The following is a 9,179-nucleotide window of genomic DNA, read 5'->3' as shown; positions in this document are numbered from 1 at the left end:
TTAAAGGCTTTTCATTCTGAGCCAATTGAGAGCAGGCAGCTTCCTTTCCTTGGTAAAACGAGTGAGTGAAGCTTCTTTAACTGGGCTCACATATCCTGCAGCCTGGAAGCTGCTGGGCGTGTATGGACGGGCCAGGGCTGCTGGGTATGTGGGCATCAGAGAACCTGCGGTTTCTAACACACGCACCTGCTGCTTATGCGTCCAGAGTCTGGGTCTTTGTGCTAATAGTTTGTTACCTCCTCATTTAGCACGTGGCCTTTCTGCTAGGGCTACACGTCCTTCTCGAGAAAACACTCTGGGTAGGGGGCTTTCTGACTCCCTTTGTGATGGCAACATGAGGCTGGGGNTGAGCAAGAGGGGGGGGTGAGGGGGGGAGGGCTCACCTTCTGCAGGCACTCTGTCTTCTCCTTCTTCTTGTTGCGGCACTTGGCAGCTGCAATCTTATTTCTTTCCCGTCGCCTCTTTTTCCTTTCATCTTCTTCAGGGGCTACCTATATGATTCAAGACACCACACAGTTCATGGGAGGCAAGAGATCAAGAGACGCAACCCACCTTGAATTGCCAGCACAGAGTGGCAAACCAGGGCAGCCCCAGCAGGAAGAGCCTCTGCATGAAACCTCTCCACACGCTTGCGAACAGATCATGAATACCAAAGAGCTGTTACAATTACGCTGGCAATATTAATAAATGAAGACTCAGCTTATTTAAAAAGTTTTGATTTTGAAATGAGTGGTATATTCAAACTGATAACTATTGGTAACAACTGTAATCATTGAGAGCAGGAAATGAATTCTGTTTGGTCAATATGTCCTTTCCCCTAGATACAGGCATGGCTTCGGGAATATCATCTAACCACCCTCTCCCTGCTGCTCAGGGCATTAAAGCACCTCCTTCATGAATTCAAAAGAAGCCCATCGAGCTCCTGGAAAAGAGGAGCCCAAGAGCAATGCCCAAACAAAGAGGCATTATCAGCCCATGGCTTGGTGCCACCTGTGGGTGGTAAACATGAACCAACCATTGATTCATCCAGCAAGTAAATACTGACCTCTTCCTCTGTGCCCCACTCGGAGTCTGCTGTAAGGGCCCTCAAAGAATAAAACCCTGTCCTGCTTTAGGATCTGGTCCTCTATGAAAGTTGGCTCTGAACCCGACTCTGTCTCAAAACTGATGGGGAGCCCACAAAGCCCAGCCACCGGGCTTAGCTTAGAGGCCAGAGGCCAACTGGGATGAAGTACCTATGGTGGGCTGAGCAGGTGATGGTCTAGGCTGCTAATGTCAGACCTTGTCTTGTCACTTGTCACAGCCCCAGACACCAGGAGAGAGCATGGGAGCCACACCTCAAACCAAAGAAATCCTGGGTCGCAATGATCACCACAGATCTGTCTTATTAGAAGTTGGATGGACAACACGGCCTTGGCTTTGCCCTGATAATGAAGGCCGGGCGATTCAGGGAAACAAAGCCCCAGGGGAAAGCAGGCCAAAAGGCAGTTTCACCTTTTATATCCTGGATCCCAGAACCACACAGGCACACATTTGAGTTTGAACAAAACTGGGCTGAATCATCAGCTATTAGCTGTGAGGCTTCGGGCTCATTACCATACTCTTGCGACCCTCAGTTTCCTCACTTGTAAGATGGGACCAATAATCTTAGCTATCTAATAGGGTGGTGAGGAGGGTCAAATTAGTTAAATTAGTTATATATACATAAATTAAAATCAGCAATGCCTGGGTGGCTCAGTCGGTTGAGTGTCCGACTTCAGCTCACGTCATGATCTCACGGTTCATGAGTTCGAGCTCCCCGGTCGGGCTCTGTGCTGGCAGCTCAAAGCCTGAGGCCTGCTTCAGATTCTGTGTCTCCTCTCTGCCCCTCCCCTGCTCATGCTCTCTCTCTCAAAAATAAATAAACAGTAAACAAGTTTTTCTTAAATTAAAATTAAAATTCATTGCACAGTGTTTAGTCAGTGCTATGTAAGCTTCAATTAGCATCATTATTAACCTCATCATCAATATCTTCACCCAGGACTCTGCAACTGTCGTTTTTCCTATGCAGCCCTACAGACATTTTTGGAGAGATGGGCGAGGATTCTGGGTTTTCTCATATGAGGAAGGAAAGTAGAGCAAATCTCAGAGCCATATACTGTCAGAGGCTTTCAAAAACCATTTAGCTCAATCCCCTCACCGTATTGATGTGGAAACGAGGCAGAGTGGCCAGCAGCAATGTGTCCAGGGAAATCATGGTCACCAGCATAGTAGGCTACAAAGCCCGGGTGTAAACCCAGGCCTTTGGCTCCTCATGCTGTGTCCCCTCCTGGACATACTGCCTCATTCCACCTTATTGCCTCCCCAGAGGGGACTAGGGCCTGGGGAAATGGGCTCACGGTGCCGCACACACAGGATGCTTATGGGTTTCGTGGGCGTGGCATCTTATTTTAAGATGAGAATTACATAACCAAAGGGACCTGAATGTTGAACTAGCCCAGCTGGTGCATTCTCTTCCCAGGAGGAGAACCTAAGATCAGAAGGTGACTTGGTAAACACAGAATCAGTGGATGAGCTGGGTGGCTCTAAGGAATACTTCCCCGGAGCAGGAAATATTCTGTCACTGGATATCCTCTGCAATGGACATCTCCTGCTTCTTCCTCTGAAGAGCCCTCCAAATATCTTTCCAAAATGCTTTTCTTTTGTCTATGGGGATCCTACTACTTCCCATCACATCCTGTTATCTCAAGATATTTAATTACAAAGTTAAAAAAAAATTCCTTGTGTGTCCCATGGCTCGCCTTGTACTGCCCAGTACTGAACGAGGCACTAATGACCTCCCGAGGTTCACTGAGGCACAGCCATTGCGTCTAACGATGCCTTATGTATACAGCATCATATGGTAGCCCCGCTGCCAGTCATTGAATGCGGACTCTCAGCCAGACCCTTACTACATGCCATCTCCTTCAACCCTTAGGTCAATCCTATGAAGGAGTCGTCATTAGCCCCACCTCCTTTTATAGAATCATAAAGATTCATAACCATCTTCCTTTTAAAGTCAGTTCTTTTTTGGCCACTTCCACTACCCCTTGACCAAAGACAGTGATCATGCCAATGAAGTAAGCTTGATACACTCCCATCTTTTATCCATGAGGGAAAGGCTTGCAAAATAGTCAAGACCTCAGGTCGTTGGGCCACCACAGCATCGCCAGCAGCCACCTGTCTGACTTCTCGCCATGTCAGTTACTCCAGGTGTCTTATAAAAGGCTGCTCAAGGGGGAATAGTGCAAGCATCAGAAGCGGCCTTGGAGCGGCGGGCACAGCAGGCTGGTCCTTGCTCCACAGTCTGGCTGCCTGGTGGTGATGAACGCAGGCACCGCACCCTGTGCAGCCCCCAGCCTGGGGCATGCCTGGCCTGGTGGGGATACGATGAAGAAGCATCGAAAGCACAGGCACCTGGAGAAGAACCTACCTCGGTTTTCGTGACTGCCATCTCCAAGGGTCTGCCGCTGACAGTGACCGACTCCAGTGCAGAGGACATCCGGTGACAGAGGTGCTTGTTCTGGATGGCGAACCTCAGCTCTTCCTTGACAAAGGGTGTCAGGTTAGCAAAATCCTCAAACACCAGTGACCCAGGAGGGGACAGGCAGGGGACGATGGCAGAGGCACTGACTTCCGAGGCAGAGACCTGGCCTGGGTGTTGAAGCATCATTTTGCTGAAAGAAATATTGAAACCCAAGCTACTTCAGGGATTTAGGGGCATGGGATCAAATCTCCCCGCACCTGCAGCCTCCAACATCAGAGCCGCACCCCCAAAGGAAAGTCCCATAAGCCCTCAGGCTTCTGTTTTGTTTTCATTTCATGCCATCCGCATCTTGAGTAAAACAGGTTCTTAAAATACACAGCTCAGTGATGTGCCTAATTGAAATTTATAAGGGGTGGCATTTCAGACTATTCTGAGTTCACAAAGATAGTAGTTTTGGCTGGTATGCATGTATGCAAATGTAGCCTCAAACAGTCCTGAAAGAGGAAGAGCACTGAAAGAAAAAAAAAAAAAATCAGTGAGACTCTTATGTAACCCCACTTTCAGTCTCTGTTTCGAAAAGAAACTTGGAAGGTATCTGAAATCAAGGTGAATGTGTCAACCAGTGAATGGAAGTAGAAGCAAAGACTAGGGGATCCTTGCATTTAGCAACTAAATCTCCGAAGCCTCTCCCTCCAGAAGCTGGATCCAAGCCAATGAGGATAAGGATGGTAACTGTAGCTAGCAGGTGTGTTACTTCAGCCCAGTTTGGCAGGAANCTTCTTAAGGTTAAGGCTGCTGAAGCAAAAGCCCTCAGAGAAAAAAAAAGCCAGGAACTAAGAACTCGGACCTCTCCTGGGGGTCCTGGGGGTGTTGTTTAGCCCTGCGGTGGCTGGGAAAGCTGGGGTTGGGCGCCGCAGGGAACCTGGGATTGGCTCTGGCACTGAGGGACAATGTGACCTAGGCTCTAGGAGTCTCAGTCTTCATCTGGCCGATGGCTGAGAGCTCCTGCAGCATGGGGACTGAGTCTCCACCTTTCCGGTACCCATAGCCTGGCCCAGCCCTGGGCACCAGCTGCTCCCAATGGCCGCTGACACGGCAGACAGCCCCACCGAATACATGAAATGAGGAAGGAGCCATCTAATCAAAGGGTCTCTGAGGTCTCATCTACCTCCCTCATTCTATAGCCCAGGGACCCAAAGGGACAGTGAAAGGAAAGTGAAGGGTAGAAACAGTAATAGTTCCATGGTTCCAATTTGGAAGAGTCCCCCATAAATCTCTTCCTGTCATACACTCCCTCCAGCAGCGGCCGCTCCCCCCCATCCTTGCAGCCAGTTCTCCAGGTATAATGACTCTGTATAATGAAGACTGTCTGGGCGGACTGTCCCCTGGAGCATCCTTCTTAATCTGGGGACCTGCTGTCATAGCCAGGTCTAGAAGCCCTTTGGCAAGTCACAAACACTTAACGAGCGCCTCCTTCACACCAGAACCCTTCTGTGCATTACCTCCTTTGACCCTCATGAGAACCCAGTGAGCTGGGTCCTCGTCCCATTTCACAGATGAGGTAACTGAGGTTTAGACTAGCTAAATAACTTCCCCAAAGTCACAGAGTTAGCATGAGGCAGCATCGGGACTTGGAACTAAGTCTGACTCCAGAACTCACACCCTGAATTTACAGAATATAAAATATTATTCTACACTGCAAAAAAAAAACAAAAAAACATAAAAAACCAGCGCAAATCCTTCTTGGGGAGTGGGGGCAGGCATGGGGTGAGTGGGGGTCCAAGAACTGAAGCAGTGGGGAGGAGACTAAGCAAAGAACCATGGGGGAAAGATGAATTCTGTGCAATGAACCGCTGATCTCTCTCTGTCAGTGCGCACACTCTGGCTGCTGCCTGCGCTTCAGGAGTAGTAAGTGGGTTTTTGAGTCACAAAACTCCTAGACTGAGGTCCGACGATCGAGATTTGAGGCCACTTACTCACGTATCATTACACTTCCCAGTGCCTGCTTTCTCCTCTGTAAAAGAAGGCTAATAACAATAGCCCTGTTTTTCCAGAGTTGTGCAAGGAGTTTGAGGAAATAATACACAAGCGTGTCCTGAAAAGCATAAGGCAGCTGGGAGGGATATTCTCACCGGGCCTCCCAGGGATGCCTCCAGCCCAGAGCTGGCTCTGTGACAGATGCTCTGTGGGGTCCCAGGGGGAGGGTGGCTGGCTACTGTCTGATCTCAAACACTTGTGAATAGATCCTCCTGACCTATAACTAACTCCCCCTTAAGATATGAAATACACGGATGGAGGCAAGAATTCCAGGCCTACAAATGCCACCACTGATTGTTTATAAAGAAATCCAGGAAACGTATGTAATTCTCTTCCCAGAGCCCCGTGTCATAAGCCAGAACTGATGTTCCTCTATCACTGTAATCGAATAATCTCAGGAGGCTGGGAGGATACCTCTCTGGCAGGTGATAAACTCTGAAAAACTGGCCTTCTAAAGCCAGAGGCTTAAGATTCTCCCATGCATGCATGTTTTCCCTCCCTTAACCAACTTTATTAAAAACCCAGTAGTTCAGGGATGGAATTCAGAGCTACCACTGGGCTGGCCTTTGTTTGGAGGACTGGATGGCTCTCCTCTACATGGGCAGTTTGAATTCCACTGAGGTTGAGTGTAGTTCTGTCTCACCACCCAGCTAAGTTTATTAATGGGCTCTCAGGGCTTGGGGTCTGCTGTTTGGGACTCTTTTTTCCTCCTTAGTGTAAAGTCAGCAGTCCCGATGAAAGAAACTGAAGAATGTCAGTGGTATGGAGTGTTTTTATATGAAAAGCTTTGGGTGGGCTTACTTGGGGATGGAAACGGGCTGTAAAAATGTTAAAAAGCCTTTCAGAAAGTAAAGCAGTTGTATCTGGAGAGGTTTGAACGTTCTCTGCATTCTGCTAAGGCTTAATTTCTGGAGGTGCTTTCTGGTGACTCCTTTACTCCTTTAAAGTCAGATTCAGCCCAGACTCAGGCTTGTGTCCCGACAAGGAAAATGAAGTTAAATCTTCAGACGGTTTTTCTCAAAGTCGAGGCCTGCCAACATTCCCCCTCACTGAAGAAAAAAAAAAATGTTTGGGGATTTTCTGAGTTGACTTTCTACGTTGATCTTAAAATTGTCCAGACTTGCTACAAAGAACCTGCATTTTGCTTTTGCTTCATTATCTCCAATCAGAAACCATGTCATATCTCTGGTAGTTTCATCATTTTCAAGAAAGTGAAACTTTACTCATATATTTCTTTAACTGGAAATTTAACTCCCAGATTATATTTCCTAGTAGCTACAGCTACACTGAATTTCACTTTTAATTTTCATCTCTTCACACTAAATGCTGCTCATAATGCTGCTCATCTTACTTATGGTGTAGGAAGCTGATGCTGGTCTTTCACTAACTTCCTATCTTGGTCTTTCTCCCAGCCTACCTAGAAATCACTGGTGTAAGGCTGGAGCTTCAGGAATAGCCTATCACTACCANATTTAAAAAGCCACTCAAGCTTTCTGGGCCTCAGTCTCCTCATGTGTAAAATGAGACCAACCCCCCCTGCCCCTATTTCCTCACAGGGCAGTTGAGAAGATTATATAAACAGCACGAAGGTGGATTCATACAGGTACTGAGTAGCCATCGTTACTGTGATTCCACTTTCCCCATTTCAGGGGGAGCTCAAAATGTTGTTGGCAATTCAAGTTAGGCCCTATCAATCAGGAATTAAACAGAACCCAGGTCATTCACAGATTCTTTTCCACTTTGATTGACCCTGGGCTCCCAACACACCAGGTCAATTCTACCCCACTATTTATTTGCTGGCAAAACCTTGTCTCCCCTGCTCTTACATACTTGAGAAATAACCAGTTCTCAAGTACAAAACCACTTCTGGTTTCTGTGGTGTCCTGCCTATGTACTTCCTCCTCCCCGTGCCGGGTAACACTTGGAGCCATTGACCCTATTCCATGCCCAGCCAATTTGAAATAAGAGGAAATCAAGGGCTCTAGATAATGGGATAAAACACCCAATATTAGAGTCATCTAGGTCAGATCTTCATTTTGTAATTGAGTAAAATGAGATGCAGGAAGGTAGTGACTTGCAGAAGGCCATAAAGCTGGTGAGTGGCCCACCTTGGCCAAGCTGCTGACCACTCACCCACTGCTTATTTTGCTTTATCACCAACAAAGATTCAACACCAAGAAGACCGACCAATAAGGTAAATGGAGAATAGAGTCAATGGCCAGGTAGATGAGGGGTCAGCGGTCTTAGTAACCTGGAATCCACCATAGAAGACGCTTTGACAGGGCTGAGACAAGGAGGGAGTACAAAAGAAAGAGAACAATGGAAAGAAAGCGCCAAAAGGGAGACAGGGAGGGGTGGGGTTAAGACAGAAGAATGGGAAGGCTTCCATAGTTGCCGCAGGTGCTGTGTGCTGTATCTTATCCACACCATCAGCCTGGAGTGTTACCTGCCACATCGTCTCTGGAACCATCCACACAATACAATTACAAACCCTTCTGCCACTTCAATCTTTGTCCAGAACATCCTCAAGGCAAGAGTCTGTATGTGGTAGCATCATTCTACACTAAATACTAAATAGAAAACAAGAATAGTAATAACAATCTGTCCTTCATTTAAAGTCGGGAAGGTCCCCAACAGATGGACTGTCACTCACACTGAAATATGTGCACTGGGAGACCACCCAGATTTTCTAGCACTTATTTTCTTTTTTCTGGCTCCATCGAGAATATAGCAACACCTTTATTTGTAAGGAAGTGTATGTGATCTAAGTAACAAAATTAGGAAAAAGAAAATGGTTAGGAGGAAAGAGCTTATAAAAGTAGATGAAATGAAAGGAGAGAACCAATTCAATGGAAAGAAAGGAAGGGAAGACATGCCCCCAGAGGTAAGTCCCCTCCCCACCGAAGCTGGTCACAAGACCCCCACCCCCAACAAATCATTCAGGTCTCCTCAACGGCCCCCTTTCTTCCAGTAATACCACTCCGGAATCTGAAGTGATTCTGCCAGAAAGAACTTTAGTGGTTATCTGGTCAACCACCACTTGGTGCTTGAAAACAAACAGAAGGAGGACCCACTTCTCACAGCTGGCGATACTGAGGCTCAAAGACACGAGGCGTAGCGTAAGCTCTCAGGGTCCTGACCACTAGGCCACAAAGGCATGCTCTCAATGATCTGAGGGGGCTCCGCACCCTCGCCTCCTCCGAGGTGGGTGTCCATGGACTTAAAGCAGAGGAATCCGCGGGCCCGCCAGAGGAAGAGTCACAGGTGCGGGAAAGCGTGTAAGAGAGCTTTGGGACAGGAAGTCTCGGGCCCGGGCGCTGGCCGCTCGCGTGCGCCGGGAGCCCTCTCCGCCTTCCGCCCCGGGACAGCAACACGAGCGCTCGCCACCTCTAAACTTATCCCAAGGAACTTTCGCTCTGGCTCCGGCGCGGTCCCGCGGCCCGGCGCTCCAGGGCGCGCAGGGCGACCCCCAGCGGCCGCGCCCGGGACCCAGGCTCGCCGGTCCCCTTCCCATTCATTCGCTCCGGCCCCCGGAGCAGCCCTTCCGCCGGCGCCGGGCCTCGGTGCCTCTCTGCGGGCCCCGGGAAGGCGAGACTCGGGAGCGGCGGTGCCCGGCGCGGAGCGACGGATGAGCGGG

At 48.7% G+C, this 9,179-nt stretch overlaps 1 protein-coding gene across 4 annotated transcripts in view; it reads right to left on the bottom strand.

Annotated features, from left to right (window-relative positions):
* ATF3 (activating transcription factor 3) overlaps nucleotides 1-9,179 on the bottom strand; it is a 59,565-nt gene that overhangs the window by 2,490 nt on the left and 47,896 nt on the right. For all 4 annotated transcript variants that reach the window (XM_077763191.1, XM_077763195.1, XM_077763192.1 and 1 more), the window contains exons 2-3: nucleotides 3,452-3,695; nucleotides 384-491 (exon numbers count right to left, since the gene is read on the bottom strand). In XM_077763191.1, coding sequence (XP_077619317.1) covers nucleotides 384-491; nucleotides 3,452-3,695 — 352 coding nt within the window. The remainder of the gene's footprint in view (nucleotides 1-383; nucleotides 492-3,451; nucleotides 3,696-9,179) is intronic.

The sequence above is a fragment of the Crocuta crocuta genome, unplaced genomic scaffold, assembly GCF_008692635.1.
Source record: "Crocuta crocuta isolate KB4526 unplaced genomic scaffold, BGI_CrCroc_1.0 scaffold3, whole genome shotgun sequence".
NCBI lineage: Eukaryota > Metazoa > Chordata > Mammalia > Carnivora > Hyaenidae > Crocuta > Crocuta crocuta.
The sequence above is the reverse complement of the archived record's forward strand: the minus strand, read 5'-3'. Positions and strand labels throughout refer to the sequence as shown.